General features: G+C 43.1%; 1 protein-coding gene across 3 annotated transcripts in view; it reads right to left on the minus strand.

The window, feature by feature from the left end:
* The window catches only part of LOC311235935 (ral guanine nucleotide dissociation stimulator-like), a 32721-nt gene extending 19111 nt beyond the window's left edge, over positions 1-13610 (minus strand). For 2 of the 3 annotated variants that reach the window (XR_014620182.1, XM_084323464.1), the window contains exons 1-6: positions 13354-13610; positions 2563-2867; positions 2212-2286; positions 1901-2094; positions 1408-1535; positions 974-1189 (exon numbers count right to left, since the gene is read on the minus strand). Coding sequence is in view for 2 of the 3 variants with exons in the window: in XM_084323464.1 (XP_084179590.1) it covers positions 974-1189; positions 1408-1535; positions 1901-2094; positions 2212-2286; positions 2563-2867; positions 13354-13542 (1107 nt within the window). In the remaining variant the exon portion in view is untranslated. The remainder of the gene's footprint in view (positions 1-973; positions 1190-1407; positions 1536-1900; positions 2095-2211; positions 2287-2562; positions 2868-13353) is intronic. The other variant, XM_084323465.1, reaches the window with a different exon arrangement.
* Between the last annotated feature and the right edge of the window lie 14012 nt (positions 13611-27622).

Here is a 27622-nt window from a genome sequence, read left to right on the forward strand (position 1 = left end):
TTCACTTCAGAGCTCTTAGTTCTGCATATTTTCCACAGACTGCTGATGGAATTAGCCAGAGAGAACAAAGTCTTGTTTCTTCCTGTCTGACAATATTACACTAAGTCACAGAGATGTAATGATGGCCTCAGGCTGACTTTCAACAATAATTGTGTGTAGTGTGTACAGTATGCGTGCAGACCGTATGTACGTCATGGTAACAATGCTGTACAATACATAGTACTAAATGTAGTACGTAGCTATAGAGAGTGATATGTATAGTTTACTGTTTATAGTTTGTGGTGCCGTCTCTGTGCACTTTGTGAAGTCCGGTTGTCATTATACAGTGTCTGCATGTGGTATGGTACTCTCTTAAGTTCTTATGTCTTTACATCATCATCATCATCATCATCATCATCATCAGTGATTTGCCTGATGAAGACCCTGTTGGGTTGAAACATTGTGCTTTAGTCAATAAAGTATTGGGAGCTATAATCCAATGTGTGGATGTTATTTTCCTTCAGTCTTCACATACAGTATACCTTTATCCTGCACCTGGCCTAAAAAACAGGTTGGATGTGCACACGACTACTCTGCTGCATTCATTATCAACCGGGGGGGGGGGTTAGAGACCTGCCAGGAGGTCACTGAAAAGATATACAAAACAATCATCATGTCTGTCATCTTTGATGGAGATGATTAGTTCTTATTTGATATTTGAATAGTTGATGTCTAATGATTCCCTCCTCCAATTATGAATCAAGTGAAATCGCCTGAAAAGGGAAAGTAATGATCATCGTTTGGCGTTAAAAGTTCACCATTCCTTCTATGCTGCTCGACCACGTTGGGGGGTGAAAAGGCATCGTCTTTAGGCGTTGCATGTCACAAAGGTTGAGAACCACTGCTCACTGCTCTACTGTGCAGTTCCTATACAGTGAATCTGTCGGATAAAGAGTGTGTGGAGAACCTTCGCGGGGGCGGGGGGCTTCCTTACCCTGGCCACCTCTATCCAGCGCTCCAGGAGCCTGGCCCGCTGGGCGGGCTTCAGAGCCGGGTTGCTGAGGCAGGTGGTGATCACACAGTTGGTGACTGAGTTGAACTGGGCCACAGTGGCCCTGATGGTGGGGGCCAGGTGCTCCTTCCCCTTCTTGTCCCGTTGGGACCAAATACCCCCGAGGCAGTGGTAGGGCACCACCTTCTTAAACAGATCCTACAGGTGGAGAGAGAGAGCGACAGAGAGAGACAACAGAGAGAGAGAGAGAGAGAGAGAGAGAGAGAGAGAGAGAGAGAGAGAGAGAGAGAGAGAGAGAGAGAGAGAGAGAGAGAGAGAGTAATAAGTACATTGTAACAGATTTCACATCAACAAATACACTGTTGTTGGAAGAACCCCATTAGATCCAGGATGAGACAGAAAGGAAACCTTCTCACCGCGTCCATGAGTGTGAACTGCTCTGCCACCATGATGGGGTCAAATGAGAGGAAGCTAAAGGCGGAAAGCTCGTCCTCAAAACCGCTTTCTTCCTGCGTGGCAAAAGGGCAGCCGATGTGGTCCCCTGCTGGAAGACCAAACACAAAACAAGTTTCAAGTTTGTTTATTATTCGTCATAATAAAATACAGAATACTTTATGATGAAATGCTTGTTTATGTATGAGCCCCTCAGAGTGTGTTACATACAGTAAAAAAAATTAAGTAAAGTGAGTGTACATGTGGATGTGTGTGCAGTGAGTGTAGATGATGGGTTGTTACATAGTGTCATTGTCATTGAGCATCCTGATGGCCTGGGGATAGAAGCTCACTTCAGAACACTTCTCATAACACCGCCTGCTATCCTGAAAACGTTGAACCGCTCGACGCCCCCCGCCTGCTCCCACACACCATTCATTTGAGTCACTGAGGCACAAACGTCTCCTGCCCCCATACCTTCATGCTCAGGCTCACACTGCTGTCGCCGGTGGAAGTGAGCCAGGAGGTTGCGGGCGCGCCGCTCTAGGTCCGAGCCGGAGAAGTGGAGGTGCAGGTAGGAGAGAAGCTGGTGCAAACAGCCGTAGTCAGAGGGGCTCCAGAAGTCCTCTGAATACTGGTCTAGCCAGGCCCCCAGGATGGAGGAGATGGTGCTGCAGAAGAAAAAAAAACACACACACACACACACACAAACACATTTCAGTAGTGTGCATGATGTGCCCAGTGATTAATTTCCAGTTGGACTCTACAGGTCAGGGAGCTAGGCTTACTTTCTCAGTTCCGTGCAGTCATCCTGAGAGAATCTGTGTGCAGTGATTGTTGGCGGATGTTGCAGCTTGGCATACCTGGGAATTACACAAGATGGGTTTTAGAGCAATACATCCAAATGATGAATTTGCACACTATAAACTGATGTGTGCATACAGTATGTGGTGTGTGTGTGTGTGTGCATGTATACAGTATGTGGTGTGTGTGTGTGTGTGTGTGTGTGTGTGTGCATGTATACAGTATGTGATGTGGTGTGTGTGTGTGCATGTATACAGTATGTGGTGTGTGTGTGTGTGTGTGTGTGTGTTTGTGTGTGCATGTATACAGTGTAAGGCCCATACTGTCACTGTTACCTGTTAAGCAGGAGATCCAGCACCTGCTTGGTGGTGGCGAAGGACCGATAGGTGCAGAGGAAGATGGTGACATAGGTGGAGTCTTTCCCCCGGAACGCTGACACCATGTACTCCACCAGTCTCTCCAGCGTTCCGGCCTTAATGGTCCGCACCTTACAGGTCTCATACAGGCTCAGGGCAGAGTCTGTCTCCACGCCCAGCCATCGCTGCCCCTTACTGGCTGACTGGTGAAGCTGCACCTTCCTCAGAGTGATGGTGAAGACGGCTCCCTCCTCGGCCTCCTCGCCGATCTCCTGCGTCGAGCTCTACCAAGGTCGGACAGAACAGAACAGATGTGGAAAATGTGATTTGCCTGCGAGAACCCATTTTCACAACATTTTCTCTAGCCTATCGCTTTCTAATTGCTAGTTTGTGAATACATGAGTGTGTGTGTGGCATTGAACAATACTGCTGTCACTCAACAGAGCTTGCTGGATAACCACCAGCACCACAATACAGGCTAAAGCCTGTGTCTAACAAACAGGGGAATTAACACAAGCTGCTTGCTGTATGAATGAGAACTCTGTACCCAAGAGTCCGCAGCCGTACCATCAATTTGTTGTTGTTTTCCAATCATAGCAGCAAACAAAAGAGTACCATCAGTAAAAGCACATAAAGACGTTGACAGAAATAGCTTTATTCACTGCCGGCAGTGGACTATAGGCACTGGGATGTCTAGGCATAGCATACGAATAGAATTCTCAAGTGTTGAACAGCCTACACAAGCATCCGACCCCCAAGCAGCCCAGCTCCAGTGGCTGAATCATTATGTGCCGTGGGAGGCCTTGGCGAAGGAATGGTATGCAATCTAGCATGCCTCAGACATCTGTCATGGCCCCACTTCGGGATCCCCGGCACATTAGTCATCAGAGTCTATTTCCACAGTATTGATGTGCCTCCCTCTCTGACCAACCGCCTGCTCTATTCAGTAACCCTTAATCATCAGGGTCCCACTGTTTTGATTGGTTTCTACAACTTGTGTATTCGTACACTGTGCCGCCAAGCTTCAAGAGGAAAGAAAATACACCCCTCCTGGTAGCACTGTGCTGGTTCAGTTGTGTAATAAGAGAAAGCTAGGAGGTATTATTGAGAGACCTTGACAGTCAGACTAGCCCTTATCAGCTCCACCACCACAGAGCCTGGTTTGCTATCACTTGAAAGCCTAAAGAACACAGTCCTCTGGGACAGCCTGGCTCTCTGTTCCTAGCCTCGGTCCTGCCTGCACAATAACCATCCTATTCATCGGCTCAATGTTGTTCAACTGAGGAACCAACAAGAGAAATCCTGATCCTAAAATGGAAACATCTATTTGTGGTGTCTCTCTCTCTCTCTATGTGCAACAGCTGCCTGGTGTCAGTCTGCGGTTAGGCAACATATAGGACTTTATTCAAAACCATAGTGTGGCAAATGGCAGGGAACTCCAGGGAATACGTGGCCATGGAAATGGGAGGGAATTCCCACTGCTCCACAGGAACAGAAGAGAGAAACAGACAGTTTTACCTGGCTGCTGCCTTGTAAACTTTCTCCCCTGCCCGACCCGCTGCTTAGTCAACCGGCTTAAAGGAAAACTCCAACATTTTGGGAAATTAGCTTATTTAACATCTTCCCTGGAGTTAGACAAGAAGATACATACCTTTTTTGTCTCCGTGCGTGCATTTAGCTTAGGGAACAGTCGCTCCGTTAGCATAGCTTAGCTTCATCACTGGAAGTGAGGCGGGGCCGGAGCCTTACAGTGTATAGTTTGATTGATTGATTGAAAAGTTTATTAACAGATTGCAGAATACACTCCAAATACAACTCCAAAACGTTCATGTAAACATGTTGTGACCTGTGTATTCACCACGTGGAGAAATAAAAAATAATTGAATTAGACAATTACGTTTTATAAGCAAATATACTCTGAACTATTTTTTTGCCCAACCACTCCTCTCTGAGCGCAGCCAGTGATTTCAACGTGTCGTCGTGATTGTTGACATTCTCATTCATTCAAAGGATCCGAACCGATTGAAGTTTATAGATACCATGACTTGAAATCCTCTTACCTTGACGATTAAAAGCCTCCCCAATTTAGAAAACAGTAATCCAATGGCTGGTATTGTTATACCGGACGCTCTGAGCTAACCGGAGCTAACACAGATCAGGATGGTAAAGCATATATAATGACTTCCTTTCTGGGGTTGTCAAAATAAAAGTGTGACGTTTATAGCAGCGGAAAACGTTTATTTTGTAGATTATCTAACGTTAACACGAACCTAAACTAACTTTAGGTTAGTTGTAACGTTAGTTTAGGTTTGTGTTAACGTTAGATAATGTACAAAATAAACGTTAGCTCAGAGCGTCCGGTATAACAATACCAGCCATTGGATTACTGTTTTCTAAATTGGGGAGGCTTTTAATCGTCAAGGTAAAAGGATTTCAAGTCATGGTATCCATAAACCTCAATCGGTTCGGATCCTTTGAATGAATGAGAATGTCAACAATCACGACGACACGTTGAAATCACTGGCTGCGCTCAGAGAGGAGTGGTTGGGCAAAAAAATAGTTCAGAGTATATTTGCTTATAAAACGTAATTGTCTAATTCAATTATTTTTTATTTCTCCACGTGGTGAATACACAGGTCACAACATGTTTACATGAACGTTTTGGAGTTGTATTTGGAGTGTATTCTTCAATCTGTTAATAAACTTTTCAATCAATCAATCAAACTATACACTGTAAGGCTCCGGCCCCGCCTCACTTCCAGTGATGAAGCTAAGCTATGCTAACGGAGCGACTGTTCCCTAAGCTAAATGCACGCACAGAGACAAAAAAGGTATGTATCTTCTTGTCTAACTCCAGGGAAGATGTTAAATAAGCTAATTTCCCAAAATGTTGGGAGTTTTCCTTTAACACAAACAACTTTTAAGAACAGACGGAAAGATGCAACCGACACACACACACACCAGAGTGGTGTGCGTTTACAATGTGACATGTCGGAGATAGACGGGTCACGTTCAAGTTCCTACGATAAGCTTACAGCTTAAACCTCTCATCAGATGGCATGGTGTGTGTACAGAAAACAGTGAAAAGCAAATACAGAAGAAGGCTATCGGATTTCCTTTGCATGTACAAAGGAATGTAAAAAGAAGTTAAAATGTCCCAAGAGAAGCGATGATGGGAAGTATAGTGAAGGGGAAACGGAAAGCAAAAGAAGTCCTCTTCTGCAGAAGGGGGAACAAAGGAGAAGTGAACTCACAAGCTGCTCAAGTGCTTAGAACTAGTTCATCAGAGGAGATATTGGCAAAAAACTGGAAAGTCCATTTCAAACAGATAAAGACTCATTTTTGACAAGTAAATGTGGTTGGCAAACGGACTACGCACGTGACCACATCAGTGACATTTCCATGGGAAAATACCTAAAAACTCAAAACAAAACGACTTGACAGCACAAATATTTCTCTGGCCACAAAAGCCACTCAAAGGAGTTGGTCTTTGGAACAGACACTTTAACCTACAGTACACATACTGGGTGGTTCTAGTCTCATTTATAGACTAGCTAAACTCCAATTACAAACCAAATCCAGAGGGACCAAAGATGTGATTTAGACAGTAGTGTGTTGGTGGTCTGATTGTGATGCTCATGAATAGAGACATGTCTGCTTTTGATAGTCTGATTCTATCTATGATGTTCTGATTCTATTTATGATGGTCTGATTCTATCTATGATGGTCTAATTCTATCTATGATGGTATAATTCTATCTATCATGACCTAATTCTATCTATGATGGTATAATTCTATCTATGATGATGGCCTAATTCTATCTATGGGAAACTCCCACTAGAAAGAAACATGCGTCACAATAACCCAACATCTAAACAAAGCGAACAATAGCGTGCATCCTTTATGTCCCTCTAGCAAAGGCCACCAACTTCCCCTCACTTACAATGAGCGCTGACAGCAAGTGAGATCATATTGGGGTCAGGGCCAGAGGTAATATGTAACCCAACATTCAGATAACCTTCATAGCCCTCTGGTCATTAATAATCACCAAAAAAGCTCAAGATATTGGACATTGTGAATGTTTTCCTTTAGATTCTGGAGGCTAAACTATTCAAAAGTGGGTCAGGTATTGCTCTGACCGGTATTAGTAATAGACACCAGCACCTAAACTGATATTATCTGCCATCATGAACCATTAATATCCTACATGTATCGAGTGTTGTCTGAAACATAAACCTCTTATTTTTTCATTTAAGCAAGTCAGATGAACGCAGACCTCTAAACCAAGCTAGCCTAAACCATGTTATGACTGCTAGGAATGTCACACACCCCAATCATCCAACTAATGGATACATTCAGGACCCCAAACATGTCACACCATGTATAAGGGGCTACTAAGTACAGAGATAGAAAAGAGTACTGTAAAAACATATATTACTACTGTAATAACTTATATTACTTAAGTACAGAGGTAGAACAAGTTCTGTAATAATGTATATTACAAGTCAAGTCAAGAGTTTTAATTGTCACGGCATACAAGTATACAATGAAATGCGGGTGGTCTTGCCCGCAACGATGTGCAATACAGTGTTACAACATATAATAGAATCCAACAAAAAACAACATTGTGCAACATGTACATTGTACTTAAGGAGAAGTAGTGGTCCGTCACTAACATTTTACTGAGTAAGAATTCCTGTACAAATCTTACTCCAGTAAAAATAGCATACTATAAAAAATAGTTTTATTTTCCAACTAAAACTATTTAGATTGCATTAGAAGTCAATGGTTTGAGGGATGATCCTTTTATAAAGTATAACAACAAAGTTTGTATCAGTCATCACAAGATGGAAGTTTCAGAAGGGCTTTCCAGTTTATTTTTTCTGTAAATGACGGACAATTCATTGCCCAATCCATCTCATCTCACAACTCTTAACACTTTCAGTGCCACGGACGACAAATATCGTTTTATTAGCGATCTGAAATCATATTTCATCAACCGAGTCTCCCGTTGGTACAGCAGCCCCTACAGGAGCTCAGAATGGAAAAAAGCGCCCCCTATCGTCTATCCCTGTGTAACTGCAGGTCAGTCGCTTAGACTGACCTGGGATCTGTAGATATGTAGGGGCGGAGCCAGCTGGTTCCTTGTGCTGGGAGCAGTCTGATCAACATGGAAGTCATCGCGGGACGGGAATCAGCCTGGAATATATATTTACAGCAGCCAATACTCAATCAATAAGCGTGATCGATATTTGGAATGGGATCAGGAATTGGAATGATCTTTTTGGAGAACATCTGATCTGAGGTAAGGAATCTATTTTACCAGTCTTGGGATAATCAGAGTTGTATTCGCTGAGATCTCAGCGTTTGCCCTATGTGTGATGTGTCTGTGCGCGATCGCTGATGAGGAAATAAGAGAATCGATTTTTTTCAGATCGCCTCATAGCGTGCATACGTACACATACTATCGATAATCTAGCGTTTATTTGAAACCGATTCATAAATAGGCCGGAAAATGACAGTTTTTGTATTCTAGAATATTCCAGTAAATGTCTTTTTATCATGGAATCTTTATATTTTCCTTGAAAACGAGGGCTTTTCAAAATGCTATAAAACGAAAATGAACAGATAAAAAAACAATCCGCTTCGACAATGTTGACTGGAAAACGAGTCATTGATAAGCGACGGGCAGATTAGACACATAGCCATAATTTAAAACATAGATTAGGCGTTTTTAACGCTAACATTGAAGTGGATGGTGGGCATTCAACCGGTAAATCAAGGTTAAGCAAGGGCTCTGAAAGTGTTAAGAGCGAAAACCAAACATAACTCAAATAAAGTAGGAGAAAATACAACAAGTAAAAGGCCAGGCTCAAAAGAGTACCATTATATAAAAGAAAAAAGAATCTACTTAATTATAGTAGTGGTTTATTTTCCGTCTCTGCCTAATCTCATGTTTCAAACGTGTGTTGAGGCCTACTGACTTTTATTTTCCCCTTTTCCTTTAAGTAGACGATCAGCACATGTGCTTTATCATCACCAGGCCATGTTGTCTCAGTAGATATTTTTCCTTTCCCTAAAAAGAACTTTCCAATGTGAAACTGGAGCAGACGACCACCTGCGAGTCAAAGATTGGCTCACTTTGTTTGAGTTTGTTTCTGTTTTTTTTAAGTCCATTTCATTGGTTTGAAGACGGAAAAGATTGACTTTGAGTCCTGATTAGTGCTGAACAAAATGCTTCAAATCGCTGCCATGGTAATCATGTCAAAATCATTATTCCAATGCTTTGTTTTCTTTGTGTGTGGGTTTTTTTAACACTCCAAAAATGTGCTTACATCAACATAAAACATGAATGAAAATGATTTATTCTCAGACTAGGACATCATAAGAACTTTCAGAAAACCTAACAAATGTACCTGCATTGAAACTTTTGTGCGGGAAGAATGAAGATTTAGTTATTCAATGATAATTATTACTACTGACAATTTTTTTAATTGTTAATTGAGACTGCCTTAGTCTTGATCCATAAGCAGTTGAGATCCACTGGCCTACATTTATCTTCTTCCACTATCCAAGTAGCCGTAAAAACATTACAAACTGTATAACCCTATAAATTCAGTCACGTACACACATAGGACAGTGGTTAAGAGTAGGATCTGTCCCCTCCAGAGTGCCCTTATCCAAGACCAGTACTGTTTCTAGGACTAGTACAATGATTATTATCCATGCAGAGTGAATGAGGGAATGGGGGACGACGACAACTAGTGATTTAGGCCCGGGAAAATCTTGAATAAAGTATTTTTCCAGGCATTAGGCCTACACATTCCGACCGCTGTCTGTTTCTCTCATTCGTTCTCACTGAACTCCAGCGGCCCTCTCCTCCTCCTCGAACCAACTCTGTCTCCATTAGAATGAGCTACAACAACAAAAGCTCCTCTGTGCCCGAGTCCACAAATCCAGCTCCAATTTCCCCCTGCAGAATTCAGCCAAGCTTCCGCCTGCAGTCTTTGGGATAAAGATCAACAAAACAATGCTCTCCTTAAAAAAAGAACATATATCATAAGTCAACCTCCACTAACATGAAACAACAAGAGGCTTGTTACACATACCAGACCCAGGCTGTCGTAGGCAGAACAATCAACTCAATTCACCTTTTGGCAGGCTAATATTAATGCAATTAATAATAGTGGAATTCTAGCATAATGTTCAAGTACTATACCTAAGTGTAGTTTGCACACATTAATTTAGTTTGGCCGTTATTGAGAGTAAATTAGTTTGAATATGGCCACCAGTGACGTCATCGGGGACATTGAATCATTGTGTTACAGTATGTAAATTACAGCTCAATGAAATGATGCGGTAGCAGTCCCTATAAAACAAGGAATTTTTTTCATCTACAATTTTCTTTCACTGAGCTGTAATGAACACAACACAAGGATTCAATGTCCCAGATGACATCACTGGTGGCCATATTCAAACTCATTTACTCAATAACTGTCAAACTGAATGAATGTGTGCAAAATAAATCAGAATTGTTTTTTTTTTTGGTGAAGTGCCCCTTAAATAAAATGTATCATCATATAGCCATGGCCTACTGTAACTATAACAATTCAGTTATAGTAAATTTAGTTATCAATTAAGCTCTCCAGTTAAACTACTGACTGTCCATATTATGACATCATCTTGTCATCATTTTCAACCATTGCGTGTTTCAGTCACTTAACTAAACTGCGTCATTAACATTGACGTCATCATAAGATACATTTCCAAGGAAGCATCAATATAGCAGAGGAGTGACATAGGAGGCCTGATTACATCTCCAGTATACAAAGCGTCCATTTTACGCCATACGATATCCTCTTGGCTATTTGATATATATAGGCTAAGTGTTGCTGGGTTATAGGAACCCCAGGAGATCAACAATTAGCTTACATGTCCCATGAACCACTGGGGCCTATAGCCTACTAACCCTACATACATAACACAAGTGAAGGACCGAATCAAGATACTGTATGTTCACCAAACATCTCAGAGCCTGCAGGGAAATAAAGGCAGCAATTGTGGAGAAAACTCCTCTGCCTATGAGGGAATGAATGAATGAATGAATGAATGAATGAATGAAAACTTTATTTAACAGATTGCAGAATGGGTACAATACAGTACGGCTCAATACATACAATTGTTAAGGGGATGCAGACCTGAGAAAGATGTTTGTCTCGTTTCCATCAGGGTCCCCCATTTTCAATTCATATAGACATTTATGACATACACAACATACATGACATTTATGGCATAGGGACATATTTGTATTTGTATTTATTGGTTTAAAATACAGAGACAGTGCATATTAAGGAACATTTGACTGTAAATATGCCAGTTTAGCCAAGTTGGCTAATTTTCAACTGTAGTCTCTGGGGCAGGTGACATGAGCACAACAATATATAGGTATTTAGTACTGATACATTTGTGACATAAGCGGTATTCAAATATACAGTACTGTTACCCCTAGATCCTGACAGAGTATATACATATGATGGGGAGGGGACTGTACATTAGGAGGGGGTGGGTGGGTGGGAGGGAAATATACATACGGCGGGGAGGGAATATATACATGCGGTGGGGAGGAGACTGTCTATTAGGAGGTGGTGGGGGTTTTGGGCATTTACGGTGGCCAGTTTCGAATTGCAGCCTCCCGTAGGTGCTCTTTAAGAGCGGTTTTGAATGTGGGCAGGGATTCACATTCCTTTACAGCTTTGGGTAGGGCGTTCCACATTGTTGTGGCATAATTGCGAAACGTGTTTAGTCCCTTGTTTGAGCCGAATCTGGGTTTAACATGATTTGTTGAGCTTCCTCTGGTGTAGTGGTTGTGGTATTCACTGACCTTTGGGAAGTATTTTGACATGTACATGGGCACCCCGGTCGTATAGTGGTCGTATAGTGTATCTTGTAGACCAGGCCCATTGCAAGTTGCTGTACTCCGTCGTCTACTCTAAGCCATCCTAGGTTGTCAAAGTGGGCAGGGGTGAGGTGGGTTCTGGGGTTCAGGTCAAGTAGTAGTCTGACCAGTTTGTTTTGTGATGTTTGTAATTTTGTTTTAAGCGCCTTTGAGGTGCTTTGGTACCATGAGGTGCACGCATAGTCATAGTACCCTTGAATGAGTGCTCCTGCCAGAGTCTTCAGGGTATTCTTGTTTACCAGAGAGGAGATCCGGTACAAGAATCTAGTTCGTTGGTTGACTTTTTTTATTACATTGGATGCCATTTTGTCACAGGAAAGATTTGCCTCTAGGATGGAACCCAGGTAGGTAATTTCGTCTTTCCTTGTGTGTGACAATATTGTCACCCACTGTGACTGAGAAGCCGTCGGTCTTGCTGAGTTTGTTATTTGAACCGAAGAGAATGGACTCTGTTTTGCCCATGTGTAATGATAGTTTGTTATCAGCGAGCCATATGCAGATTTTGCCTAGTTCCGTGCTGAGGGTTTTTTCAACCTGCAACTTGGTCTTGTCAGAGACCAGCAGGGCTGAGTCGTCCGCAAACAGGAACAAGTTGCAGTCACAGGCTGACGACATGTCATTTGCATAAATTAGGAAGAGTAGCGGTCCTAGTATGCTTCCTTGTGGAACACCACAGCTCACTGTGAGGGGGGGGGATAGAGTACCGTTTACCTCTACCATCTGTTCTCTCCCCTCCAGGTAGGATTGCATCCAGCTCACTGATAAGCTATCAAAACCAATTGCTTTTAGCATGTCCATTAGAATGGAGTGATTGACAGTGTCGAAGGCCTTTTGTAGGTCCAGCATGACCATGCCGCAGTATTTGCCCGCGTCCACCTCTTGTTTGATGTGGTCGTTCAAATAGAGGAGGCATGTGTCAGTGGAGTGGGGCGTTCTGAAGCCAGATTGGAATTCGTAGATTAGATTTTTTTCCGCCAGGTACTTTTCGACCTGTTCGTAGACTATTTTCTCCATGACTTTCGAGATGGAGGTAAGATAAGAATAGAAACAGGGCGGTAGTTGCCTGGGTGGGGGTTAAGCATTAGGTAATTGTGTTACTGGAGAGGATTAGATTAGAGGGAAGCAAGAGAGGGAGAGCAAGAGAGGTAGCTGGCAGAACAATCTGCACTGAATGCCCTCTTAAGCTTGGGACACACAAGGGAAGCAGTGCAGATGTTAATTCAACATGAGTTTCCCTGGTAGGTCCCAAAGTTAATGATATGTTTGTGATATCCATCCTCACAAGGTTGATTATGTTGATCAAACAAAAAGAGAGGAAAAAAAGAGGCTCTGAAGAACGGGTACCATGAGAAGTGGATACAGGCACACAGCCCAACCAGCAACCAACCACTTACCATGTGGTATCACTTACATTTACAGGCCCCGTCCTTGGCTGATCTTAGGGACTTATATAAGCATCACCTTTCATTACTCATCACCTCATTACTGTATCTCTGGTCAAATGTACAAGATGTCATGAGCTTGTTACATGACATGTCTTTTACAGACAGAGATATGCGGCAACTGAGAGGACATTTTCAGACACTGTATTCTGTGTATCCTCTCTCAACATAAACACCTACTATCATGTTTTGGAAAACAAGGTGGAGAACATTGTAGAAAAAAAAGAAAAGAAAAACAAAGGCTACAATTAGGCTATACTACTGTAGCAATATTACATCATCACTACACACTATTTTTATTTATTTTAATTGTACAGTCGCATAGCATAATAAGAGCGAATCCACAGAACATTTTAGATTTAGAAATCTCACCTCAAACAACGGTAGGTCGGGATCCAAGTGAGTAAAACTGTGAAGAACGACCGGACTTTCGTCCTCGGCAACCTCTAGTTTCACCCCATCCCAAATATTGCGCACCTTCCATGAAGTATCAAACATCTCATCAAGGTATTCCGACTTGACGCTTTGCGCGTCGCACTGCATGCCCGAAAGAGAGACCATTGAGGCCGGGTGAACAATTACAATCTCACATCCATATTTTCCACACAGGCGCGCACATCACATACAGCAGCTACAGCCACCGCTCCTCTGCTGTACTTGGGCAGCAATTCATGAGTCACTCGGCGTGTCCCGCCCCTCCTCCCATCTTACGACGAGCATCGGGGAAATGATGATCGGTGTTGCTAGTTTTCTCACTACTGGTAGCAACCTTGAAAGCACTGCTGCTGTTGTGCTCTAAAACACAAGTATTAATTAGAAATAGATCTGGGCTGGGTCTATCTGTAGGCTATCCAAAGAAATATAATAATGTAAAGTTATTCATTATTCTATCTACGAGTACGAGCCTATCCATCTAACCGGTATTATGGCAGGGGGGGGGGGGGGGGGGGGCAAAACCACGACGACCGCCCAGTCCCTCAATGTAAACAAACAAAATACAAATAAACCTCAGTAGCCTACATAATACATATGCATATGTACTCCGTCATGGGGACAATAAATAAAAAAGGAGTCTAGAATGAATTATATGAATGAAATTGAACATACAGTAATATATTAGACACACAAGTAGCACACACTATACATTAGACACACACTGACACTTTTAAGGATGTTGCGATACATGTCCCTCTGTCTACAGGGGAATTACCACTGAGCTATACAGTTAAGCTGCCTAAGCACTTAGAGGTGCAGGAACTATTTTATTTATAGACATCCATTAACCTGCTGAAAATGGTGGTTTGCATGTAGCAAGCTGCATAACTTGTGTATGCTTTATTTCATATTATGTGCTTTGTACAGTGTCTTCTCCCGTCTTGAACATAAAACCTTGATAAGTGCCTGGAGCTATAAACCTAAAAGGTTTGCCAGGAGCCTCCATGCATTTCTCTGTGTGACACTACCTCCTACTGCCTGGTCAATGAAAACAAATCCACTCTAGATCTGCATATTGCCTCTCAGACACAAGACTAGGCAAGCCTTGTTAAGCCGGACCGGCCACGACACTCACGCATCCATGTCTCGACAATGGGGAGTCAGTCAGCAGTGATGCCAGTAACTAGTTACTAAGTAACTAGTTACTCTAATCTGATTACTTTTTCAGTAAATAGTAATCTAACTTACTTACTTTTTACAAGCCAGTAATCTGATTACAGTTACTTTTCCAAGTGGCTGTGTGTTACTATTTAGTTACTATCTCATAATGCTGATGATAAGAGAGCCAGGGGTACAGTCAGCTAGACTGGAGATGGGATGTGCGCTCGTGCACGCACGCACACAGCCACACACGCATGTTTACGTTTATAGCTGATTTTAGAATGGCTTCAGCATGAAGTTAAATAAACTATCCAGTTTGTTTTATAGTGTAATTTGGCTACTTGAGAGAGAGTGAGAGAGTGAGAGTGAGAGAGAGAGATTCATGTAACGCGCGACTTGCGGAGTACGCACTGAGTCCGTTGTCTCAGAATGGATTTGGTAGAGAGAGAGAGAGAGAGAGAGAGAAAAAAAAATTGTCATTCTTATGTTGTGGCAGCAGCAGGGGGGACGACGACAACTTCGTAACCTAGTTACTTTCAAAGTAAATAAGTTACTTTGATAATCAAGTAATCAGTAAAGTAACTAGATTACTTTTTAAAGGAGTAATCAGTAATCAGTAATCAGATTCTTTTTACAAGTAATCTGTGGCATCACTGTCAGTCAGTTAGGGACATTCGCCATTGTTGGCCGGCCCTCCGGGGACAAAAAAGACAACAGGCGTCCCAGTGACCTATAACAATCCCGCCCTCTTTTTACGTAACAGTTGTGATCGGAGGATCAAGAAAAGAAAGCAGGGTTTGAGATAGGTAAATCAGTAAAGACACATCTGCTTCGACAGTAGGGATGTTTTCTACCAAACATTTTGTTGTTCAGAGTAGCTGCTATCTATGATCAATAATTCATAAATCTACAGCTATTTGAGAGGTTGTGTTAAGGGAAAAGCTGATCTTATGTAGATAAGAGATACATTTTATACCCCCTCTGGGAAAAACAAGGCGTTGTCACTGGTGTAGTAAAAATACAAAGATACACAAATAACCAATAACAGCAAGTAATAAAGAGCTACTAAAGACAGTAAAATAAAATAAATAAAATAAAAAATACAATGTCTTTTCACATAGTGACATACCACCACAATTACACACGAGTATTTTGCAGATTTGCTCATTTCAGATGATTACTCATATGGAGGGAGGGGGGCTGAATGAATGAAAACTTTATTTAACAGATTGCAGAATGGGTACAATAGTACGGCTCAATACATACAATTGTTAAGGGGATGCAGACCAGAGAAAGACGTTTGTCTTGTTTACATCGGTCCCCCATTTTCAATTCATAGTGACATTTATGACATACAGTACACAACATACATGACATCATGACATTTATGGCATAGGGACATACATGACATACAGGTATATAGTACTGTTACATTTGTGACATATGATATGCAAATATACAGTACTGTTACCCATAGATCCTGACAGAGAGTATACATATGATGGGGAGGAGACTGTACATTAGGAGGGGGTGGGTGGGGGGGTTTGGACATTTACGGTGGCCAGTTTCGAATTACAGCCTCCCGTAGGTGCTCTTTTAGAGCGGTTTTGAATGTGGGTAGGGATTCACATTCCTTTACAGCTTTGGGTAGGGCGTTCCACATTGATGTGGCATAATTGCGAAACGTGTTTAGTCCCTTGTTTGAGCCGAATCTGGGTTTAACATGATTTGTTGAGCTTCCTCTGGTGTTGTGGTCGTGGTATTCACTGACCTTTGGGAAGTATTTTGACATGTACATGGGTACCTTAGTGGTGTAGTGTATCTTGTAGACCAGGCCCATTGCAAGTTGCTGTACTCTGTCGTCTACTCTAAGCCATCCTAGGTAGTCAAAGTGGGCAGGGGTGAGGTGGGTTCTGGGGTTCAGGTCAAGTAGTAGTCTGACCAGTTTGTTTTATGATATTTGTAATCTTGTTTTTAGCGCCTTTGAGGTGCTTTGGTACCATGAGGTGCAAGCATAGTCGTAGTACCCTTGAATGAGTGCTCCTGCCAGAGTCTTCAGGGTATTCTTGTTTACCAGAGAGGAGATCCGGTACAAGAATAGAGTTCGTTGGTTGACTTTTTTTATTACCTTGGATGCCATTTTGTCACAGGAAAGATTTTCCTCTAGGATGGACCCTAGGTATGTAATTTCATCTTTCATGGCTATACAGTGGTTATTCATATGGAGGGAGGGGGGCTGAGCCAACTTCAGCCTGTAGCCATTTAACTAAAGCGTCGAAGCCTCTCAACCGGAATCAATGAAGGTAGATGTTGTTATGCTGCTATGGGGGTTGACAGATACAGTATACACCCCAATATATAATGACCTAATCTCTCTCTCTGTCTCTCACACACACACACGACACACACACACACACACATAGATAGACACACACCGTGAATACAAACAATGCCCCAAGAAAATATATCTGTCCTTCCATAGAAAATCTCCTAAACAGCTAAAAATCGTTACGCCCTGAATAGGATATCAAGCCAGTGTTCTGACTGAGGCTGAGCCTATCAGACTACATCCTGGTGAAACCATTAGTGTTTGGTGGTAATAGGCCACCACAGCGCCCTCCAGCTGTGCTAGAGTGTTACTGCAGTCTGGGCCTCGACAGTTCCTCCCCAGACACGTCCCTCTGAGCTAACAGCCCCAGACAGGTGAGGTGGAGTCTCACTGCAGAACAACAAGGCTTTCCAGACGCCTGGCCTCTGCCTCTTAAAAGGGTTAAAAAAAAAATCAATCATCTGCTACTAACTACAGTATCTAGCCCCTTCAATGGACACCAGCAGCCCCCTCTCCTGCCGTTTTCAAATCGATTTCAGGTTGATTCAGAAATAATTTCTGGATCACCTAAATTGAATCACAGATTATAATATTAATTAAAAAAGAAAAAGTGTAAACACTGGGCTGAAATGGACAGAGCTGAGAGTGATTCAGGAGAGCTGGATATAGGCTACTTAAAAAGAGTTGTACTGCAGAGAAAAATACATATCGAGAAATCTCCTCTTTCATGGAAACACAGTAACATTAGTAAGAAGAAGATAAAGCCATACCCGTATGTATGCCTGTGTTCTGGTCAGGCTAATGAGAACAGCCTGGTGGTGAGCAGACTCGTTATCACCGTAGCGGGCTTGTCTCCCCAGCAGCCTACAGGTCCACTGGGCCCACATTACATCACAGCTTCCTTCAGAACCAGGGCACCGCACTCCAGTCCACTAAGCACAGTCCAGAGCTCAAACCCCTCCCTCCCCGTCACAGATTGGATAAACCCCTTCAAACGCTCTCCAATAGATGTTTACTCAAACAGCTGTGTCAACACCAAGGGAACAACACCATAAAACATTAACTTAAAGCAGAAAGATCTGTCCACTTCCAGTAAAGTCCATTCTGTATCCGTCAAATGAGTGAAATAATAGTCACTCCCCAGTAATAGTCACAAACCTACACAAGAACAACAACAACAACAACAACAACAACAACAACAACAACAACAACAAGCTAGATAGTGTGGCACCGCTATATAGGCTTCTTTGTGACAGCTGAACAAAAAATGTAACAAAACACGTTTGGCCAAGAAATGACAAGATAGTTCCCGATTCAAATGAAAACAATCTAATAACAACTGATAAGAAAAAACCCTAGGACTGGTGCTATGCTTATGTAGCAGGTGTGATACTCAATCGGAGCTCTATTAGAATGATAAGAGTGTGCAGGCTAAATGCTGTCACGTATAATAATGGAAATGCTTCTTGGAACCATATGGAATGAGTTCCCAATCCATGTGTTTCAGGGCTCTTTCAACCCCTGATATAAAGCTTTCACAAGCATATTTTATGTAGTGTTATGTGACCTTGTGTGAGTCAGGCTAAACAAAAACTCCAATGAGTCCTAGGGAACTGGCACACAGAAAGGCCTCCCACTGACAGCCAGAGAGAGCGGCCCTGAAAGGAGCTTTCCATTCATGCCCAGTCAAATAACTCCCCCAGAGAGCACTGCTGACGACTTGACAGAAAAAAGGGCTGCTCTTAAAGGAAAACTCCAACATTTTGGGAAATTAGCTTATTTAACATCTTCCCTGGAGTTAGACAAGAAGATACATACCTTTTTTGTCTCTGTGCATGCATTAGGCTTAGGGAACAGCCGCTCCGTTAGCGTAGCTTAGCTTCATCCCTGGAAGTGGGTCAGAGTTGTAGCCTGACGTTCCCTACAGTGCCCTACAGTCACGAAATACACTCCAAATACAACTCCAAAACGTTCCTGTAAACATGTTGTGGCCTGTGTATTTACCACGTGGAGAATAATTGAATTCGACAATTACGTTTTCTAAGCAAATATACTCTGAACTATTTTTTGCCAACCACTCCTAGTCTGGGCGCAGTCAGTGATTTCAACGCGTCGCCGTGTTTGTTGACATTCTCATTCATTCAAAGGATCCGAACCGATTGAAGTTTATGGATACCATGACTTAAAATCCTCTTACCTTGACGATTAAAAGCCTCCCCAATTTAGAAAACAGTATTCCAATGGCTGGTCTTGATAGGCTGCTAGCTAACGGAGCTAACCAACAAACACAGAACCGGGCGGACACTAAAGTAAATAACGAGAGGAATGACTTCCTTTCTGGGGGGTTTCAAAATAGAAGAGCGACGTCTATAGCAGCGGAATACGTTTATTTTGTACATTATCTAACGTTAACACAAACCTAAACTAACTTTAGCTAGCAGCCTATCAAGACCAGCCATTGGAATACTGTTTTCTAAATTGGGGAGGCTTTTAATCGTCAAGGTAAGAGGATTTTAACTTTTAAGTCATGGTATCCATAAACTTCAATCGGTTCGGATCCTTTGAATGAATGAGAATGTCAACAAACACGGCGACACGTTGAAATCACTGACTGCGCCCAGACTAGGAGTGGTTAGGCAAAAAATAGTTCAGAGTATATTTGCTTAGAAAACGTAATTGTCGAATTCAATTATTTTTTATTTCTCCACGTGGTAAATACACAGGTCACAACATGTTTACAGGAACGTTTTGGAGTTGTATTTGGAGTGTATTTCGTGACTGTAGGGCACTGTAGGGAACGTCAGGCTACAACTCTGACCCACTTCCAGGGATGAAGCTAAGCTACGCTAACGGAGCGGCTGTTCCCTAAGCCTAATGCATGCACAGAGACAAAAAAGGTATGTATCTTCTGGTCTAACTCCAGGGAAGATGTTAAATAAGCTAATTTCCCAAAATGTTGGAGTTTTCCTTTAAGAACGTCATGATTTATTCCCTTCCATTATCTTAAGGAGCGGCATGTCCATTCAAGGTACTCCTTGCTCCGAAGGTCTTTGGCCTTTAAAAATGCTTTCTCATACCAACTGCAGCCAACTGTGGATCATTTGGAAAAGCGATGGCTCTGAGACAGTTTAACAATAGCTCACGGAGGGAGCCTATCAAACAGCTTTTCTGTCAGTTGAAAGAATGAACTCATCAGTGCTGGAAAGCTGCTGCTGAAGCAAGGCATCAGTCCAGTAATATAAATGGTAAATGGTGCATTTATATAGCACTTTTATCCAAAGCGAATTGATCAAAAGGAATTGAACCGGGAACCTCCGGATTACCAGACAACTGCTCTACCTCCCGAGCCACTGTCACCGCCCCCAATATAACGTTATGTAACAGGCAATGGCAGAATGATTGTAGAGAATTTTCTTTTGTTGACCATAAGTACTTAAACATAATTTAGGTGATAAGAAATGCAATAACACTACAAGGCTTTTGTTGAGACATAGGCAGAAACACAAGATTGTTGCCATAGTGGACACTTTTATTCCAAAGTGCCTTACATAGCCGTGAGTGCATACATTCAGGGCAGGGGACCCCTGTATTCACTAGCCAGTGTGTTCATTATTCTACCTGCCAAACTGAATTTTAAAACACAAGAAAGTTGTTTACTGTCTAGCTGAGTAGATAAACATACCAACCACAGGCAGAATTAACCAGCATCTGGCCGGTGTTCTTCGACTTTACAATGCATCACTGTGCCTCACTGCCTCACTGAGCACAGGGTGACAGTTACCATCTTCCTGGACGTTTACTTTTAAAACAACATTGTTCAATATTACACTTACTGTACAGTACACTTACTGTAGATTTCTGGATATTTTTACTGTATATTTATATTAGAATGTGTATATACATAACATAGGAAATGTGAATCCCGGACCGTATTTTATTCTTAGGCTTATTTTTATTCTTTATTCGTAGGCAATTTCTTTGTTATTCTTATTCGTGACTTTGTTTTGTCTACCTAAATGTTTACTGTGAGCGATTTGTAGTGCCAAATTTCCCTCAGGATGATTAAAGTATTTATATTCCATTCTATTATTTCCCACCCAGCATATTTCTTTGGGCCCCAGTAGGAATTGCAGCCCCAATCCTGGCAGTGTGTCAGTGCCGTGTTCCACTCATTGAGCTTAACTGGCCCACCAAGGCACACGTTACAAAACTGTCATGAGGAACAGATAGAGAGGCAGTAGAGTTCAGCAGGGTAGGGAGTAGAGTGTGTGGGAACGAGGAGTGAAGCTGAACAGCTGACACCAGGCAACGCAGATGCAACCGTCAGTCACGGTGAGCAGAGAACAGGATGGATTCTCAGAGGCTCCTCTCTGTTAAGCTCAGAGATCAACAACACTCCCTTTCTAAGACCACTTTGTATTAGAGAACTATTATAAATCATATTAACAAAGATTGATACAAAAAGACAAGAGACATTCACTGGGCTGCGTGGGATTGTGGGCATGACCAAACATGTAAAGGGCATGAGCTCGTCCATCCACAGGGGGACTGGTTGCTTGGATGTGCTGGACTGGCGCCAGATAAACAGAGAACAGTGGAACAGCCACAGTGGTGGCACATCATCACACTTACAAGCACCTTCTCCACAAACAACCACTGATTACATATTGTGAGCTGTATCTCTCACATACTATGGACATAAATATACACACACATGGAAATGCATACAAACACTGTATTCACGCACACATGCAAACATGATTGAATAACACACACACACACACACACACACACACACACACACACACACACACACATACACCCACACACACCCACACACACACACCCACCCACCCACCCACCCACCCACCCACCTTGCTTACCAGATCCTCCAGTATGGTGACAGGGAAATCAAACATGCACATCTTGACTGGCTGAGCCAGAGCTTTGTGCAGACTGAAGAGAGACTTAGCCTCCATCACTGATCACAGATAGTCAGACAGAGAGCACCACAAGACGTCTGGAGCTCCAGCAGAAAGAGATCACTGCTCTCCCTCTTGCATCAAAACAGGAACTCCGGGCTGCTTGCTAACGCCTAGGTTCCTTCTGCATCTACTCAAGACTGGGAGGAATCCGTCTCTGGGAAGGAGAAACCCCCCACCCCATCCGCTCCCCTCGTTTCCCCAACTCTCCCCTCCCTCCCTCCCTCCCTCCCTCCCTCCCTCCCTCCCTCCCTCTCTTTTGGAGCAGCGGAGTGCCCCTCACAGGGGAATGCCTGTACTCTAAGCAGCTGCTCTATGGTCTCTCCTCCGTCTTCTGTTCTATCGCGCAGATGTGGAAGTATTGCCTAACAACTCACGGCAGAATTCAGCTGCAAAGCGCAAACCACAAGAGCCTCTCCCTTATTACGCACAGTTCCTGTAATGGTCCCTCGTTTACGCTGGCCACTACTTGCATTATAAGCAGGCTGCAGGAGAGACTCTGAAAAACCAACATACAAAGAAACACACAAAAACAGGATGAAAAGCAGCAGGTATCGGCTATTCTGCAGCATTGTTGTTACTGAAATCAATTGTTGTTAATGAAGTGAGTTGCTCCTGTGTAGTCAGAGCTACTCTACACATTTTACATTTACATTTAGGGCCATTCAGTAGATTCTCTTATCCACAACGACATACAACAAGTGTGCTTCCTATCAGAGGAAGCAGGTTGAATATTGCTAATGCATGCGTCAGTCGAGGGCTCTTTGTGAGTTGTGGTCCGTTGCCCTTGGAGATATTTCTTAATGCCGTATGAGTCTCAAATGTGAACAGACAGAATATTTTCCCTGCCTAAAGGGTATCATGTACAGCGTCTCCTCTGGCGTCCACGGCTTCAAGCTCTCAGAAACCAGCCCTGCGAAACCCATCTGAACCATATGTAGGTCACAGGGCTTTTTACCCCAAATGCCACGATAAAGAGAAAGTTTGCTCTGACCTGAAAACGGCATGTGATGATAGTGTTGCTGCTCTCAAAATAATTTCATGGTTTTAGTGTAAAAACTGCTATACTTAGGCTATACCTAGTGTTGTATTGCATCTTTATTGAAAAATTCATTGTGCTTCTGAAAAGCACCATACAGTCTATGCAGCACAGTAGGCAAACAGCATTGTGCACATTCATACTACCGTAATTCCTCTAATAGTAACCCCGGCTTGTATTTGTTTCAACTGTAGCGGATACCAGGCTTGTATTAGGAGGAGGCATGTATAAGAGAGAGGCCTATATTTCTAATTTTCAAACCGATCATAATGAATAAATCAACATTTTGTGTCAGTTTGAACCCAGTAAAATGTACTGGGTTCATTTATTGAAACCAAGTACAGTATGAAATACGGTAGTAAACAGTGCAATTACAGGTGGTCAAAAAAAGTTAAATAAAGTAAAATTGTGCAATCACAATACTGGTATAATAATAATAACTTCGTTTTATACAATTCTGAGGTAGGCTTACTCTCTTGGTAAACATTAACACCATACCATTATATGGTATTTACTGCACAGCCAGGCCAGCATATAACAACAATAACAAAATATACCCGGCTTGTATTAGGAGGCCGGCTTATAATTGCTTAGCTCAACAGCGCACCCGGTCATTAATATAGACCCGGTTTTTAATTGAATACCGGTTACTATTAGAGGAATTACGGTATGTAGTATTTATTTCCCAGACTTCCCCAAGGGGATCAATAAAGGAATATCTTATCTTAGAATCGATGTATAAATGCCTATATTTCTGAGGCGGTGATAGGCCTAGATATTTATATTAAAATTTTACATGAACACCAATGCAGCCATATGCCACTGGATTCAGAGTTTCCTGTGGAACAGGCCATAGAGGGTGAAGATTAATTAACCTCACACCCTCTTCCCCTCAGTACAGGAGCTCCTCAAGGCTGTGTCCTCTCCCCCTGGCTTTCTCCTCACTGTACACCACCCGCTTTACATCCAAGGACAGTTCTGTGAAAACAATCAAATACGCAGACGACACACAACACAACCATCATAGGCCTCATCTCATCTCCAACAATGATGAAACCCAATATCGCACTGAGGTGGGCCAAGCTGTCATTGCACTGCAAACAATGGTCCTCACTCTCGAACATGTACGTAAGTACCTTTGTAAATATCTTGGAAAAAAGTTTGTACTAACACTTTTACAAAAATCCTCCTCGGGATTCCTGAACGCGTGAAACAGTCTCCGTAAGTGGCCAAAATCTTCGCAGCTGGGTTCCCAACTTCCCATGAATGAAAAACGTCACTCATTCTTTTTTTGTATCCACTTTTTCTCCTCCATTTAAATTTTTTTCTCCCATCCCAATTTAGCCGTGCCAATTCTCCCCTCCCCTGTCTTGATCGTTGCTCACATGTGCCCCCCACTGGCCGGTCGTAGGGAGGATAGAAGCCCATCACATGTCCCCTCCGATACATGTGGAGGCAGCCAGTCACATCTTTTCACCTGCCAGCGCGGACTCTCATTGGCGATGAGTAACGTGTAGGAGGCTCACACTGCCCCCGCCATTTCCTGTCTTTGCTGTGCAGTCGCCCTGACCGACCTGTAGGAGTCGCTGTTTACAACGTCCAGATTACCACCCATCGACTCCCCTCCCGCTAACTCTGCCAATTGAGTCAGTATGACGGCCGGAGGAACCGCCGACAGCCGGATTCGATACCGGTGTCTCTTGCGTTGGTGACGAGCGCAATGTCCGCTGCGCCACCCAGCCGCCAACGTCACTCATTCTTAACACATCCTGCGCCATTCACGTTGTACGACGTGTTTCAAGTTCATGCGAATTCTGCCAATCCACGGCGTACGACGTTATTGAGATCATATTTCATTTTTTCGCCATGTTATTCATAATTCCCTCACGGAGCCTGGTATGATGCAGTGGGAGCATGCACAACTCTGCAACGCTTCAATACTGCCCCCTGGAAGGCGGCTACGTGGTGCAGTGGGCAAGGCGCTCACCACGAATGCTGGAGACGCTGGGTTCGCCTGTTCGAGCCCAGCGCTCCACATTGCTTTCAGTTTAGCTGGTCGTTCATACTAATACACATTGGCAGTATTAGGGGGAGGGAAACTGATGGGTGGGGATCGGGCGTTGTGGACAGCGACTCCTACAGGTCGGTTGGTGCGCCTGCGCAGTAGAATCAGGAAGCGATTCCAAAGCCCAGACCCCTGACGCTGAAAGATCACGCCGCGCAGGTGGAAAGATGCGACTGCTGTTACCTCGAGTATCAGAGGGGACTCATGCTATGTATGACTTAGTCCACATTGCAGCCGGCTTGTGGGAGGCAAGAAACAGCGTTCGAGACAGGGGAGGGTTGAATTGGATGATACGAAATTGGGATGGGAGAAAAATAGAAAATGGGAGAAAAAGTGGATAAAAAAAATATACTGCCCCCTGGTGGATGATCGGCGAGTTACCAAACCGGAAATGGCCGAGTCGATCTCGGTGCGTCTTGGAAATGCGTCCGGCACTCGCATATTGTCGCGGGACTCGAGACACACGCCGTGTATATGGATCGCTGCCATAACTCAATAATCGACATGATTTGGGCTGTTATTATTATTATACAAACCGGAAATGGATCGACTCGATCGCCGTCAAATAAGTGGGATCTTTTTGCTCCAGTCTCACCGGCCAACGGTAAGAGGACGCTGACGTAATTTTCAGCGCGTTTCTTTATTATTATTATCCATGCAAACTGCTCTGATCAATATATCACCCATACTACATAAAGCATTTACTGACGAGCACGGAATTATAAACAACCCCCCCCCCGTTCATCCGCGCATGATCAGTCATAATGTTTAGGATCATGTACAGTTGAAATTTTTTATATAACGTGTATCGCAACAAACGACATTTGATAATCTATATATGCGTTTATGCCTATAACTCACGTTCTAGGAATTACTGCAGAAAACGATAAAAACATATTTATATTCTAGACGGTATTTTCGTATGAACCTATGAATGAAAAAGTAAAAACGTTCCTACATCCTGAACGACAGATAATCGATGTTGAATGGGCCATAGTAATGTCAATTTAGCAATACAATTTAAAAAGTTATAGCCCTGCAAAGAAGGTAAACATCTCCATAGGCTTAGACTGGTGGCAGTGATCAAACATTGATGGATATAAGCGTGGCAGGGAATGTGTTAAACTGGAAGCGCGTACTTGTACACCTGAATTTGCATAGAGAAACGCCCCGACAGCTCCTTATAAGGAGAGGTTATCCATTGCGTCTACTCCATGCTGACCCTTTTGGGGGAAATATTCAACCGTGAAAACAATTAGCTGAAGTTAGATTAGATTCAAATGTATTGTCATTATACAGCACAAGTACAATACACCATCCAACCAGAGTGCAAATGTAACACTCTGCTACTTCCACGCCCTTATATGGGCAGCTTCCAACCCCAGCTTCCACACGCTGTCACCTGGGATCAATCAATGCACCTGAGACTCGTCAGGTCATCACCAGCCCCGACAAGAGACCTGGGTTTCCTGCCACTCACTGTCCGAGTGTTGCTACACCTACCTAGGTACGAGGACGTAACCTACCTGCTGCTCTGTCTATTTCTCTGCCTTGTCCTAACCCTGTCTCCAGGATCGCCTGCCGCTCGGTCTACGCTGTCTCCCAAGACACCACCCGCCTGGACGTTCCTGTAATCACGAGGAGTGCTCCTGCTCGCACCTGTCGCACATTCCTGTACATTCATAACCCTGTCTGCATGGTACCTTTTTGGATTAAACAACCTAAACCGCTCCATTCTCCTCTTCCTGTGTTCTGCTCTTGGGCTCAAGTTAAACGCTACCCTAACAATAGTAATATACAATGCACAGGTGATTAACTGGTTAAAGGCTTAATTTCAGATAAATCATGGTGATTGTGGTCACTCCGATTCTACAGACATCCTCAGAATTAAATAATAATAATAAACTCTGTGGATGTCTGTAGAATCGAAGTGACGGCAATCCCAAAGGATTTCTCACAAAGAAAGCCGTTAAAAACACGGGCGCACACTGGTCTGTCCAACTTACGACTGCCTTTTCGAGTTTCAAAAATCCTACATAAATCCTACAACAAATGTACAATACGAAGCCGTTCGAGAATGCAGAATAAATTCGTAAATCGAGTTACAAAGGAATTCCTTGGTAACTTTCACGTATGTCCATTTGAGAATGAGGACCATTGACCTCATGCTTAACTCATTCAACGCCAGTCACAAGTATAGTCGGGCTAACTCACCAACCGTTCAGCGCCAATCACGAGTATAGTCGGGTTTTGGTCGTCATTTCTTTTATTAGCTAGATCCATTCATTTTCATCCATCCAGCCTGATGTTATCATTGGGAATGGGTCTGAGCTCGCAAAAGGGCAAATACCGCCGCCTACGTATTGGTGGTGTATTGCACTCCATTGGAAATGGTGTAGTTTCTTTTCTGGGACGATCCGAGCCGTGCAGGTGGGGTTTAGGTGCTCAGGCGAGGTAGGCCTTTGCAACGATGGTATGGAACAGTAACCCCGCCCGCCCGTTCATGTGTAACGCTTGGTAATGTGGGATGGACCTCCACAAGCAGTATTTGGAATGGCGATCAGATAATTGGATTATTTCTTTTGCATTACATCAGAGACAAGGTAAGAACACTATATATAAAATCTTTC

Source organism: Notolepis coatsorum, assembly GCF_963971535.1.
Source record: "Notolepis coatsorum genome assembly, chromosome: 1".
In the NCBI taxonomy this organism is placed as follows: domain Eukaryota; kingdom Metazoa; phylum Chordata; class Actinopteri; order Aulopiformes; family Paralepididae; genus Notolepis; species Notolepis coatsorum.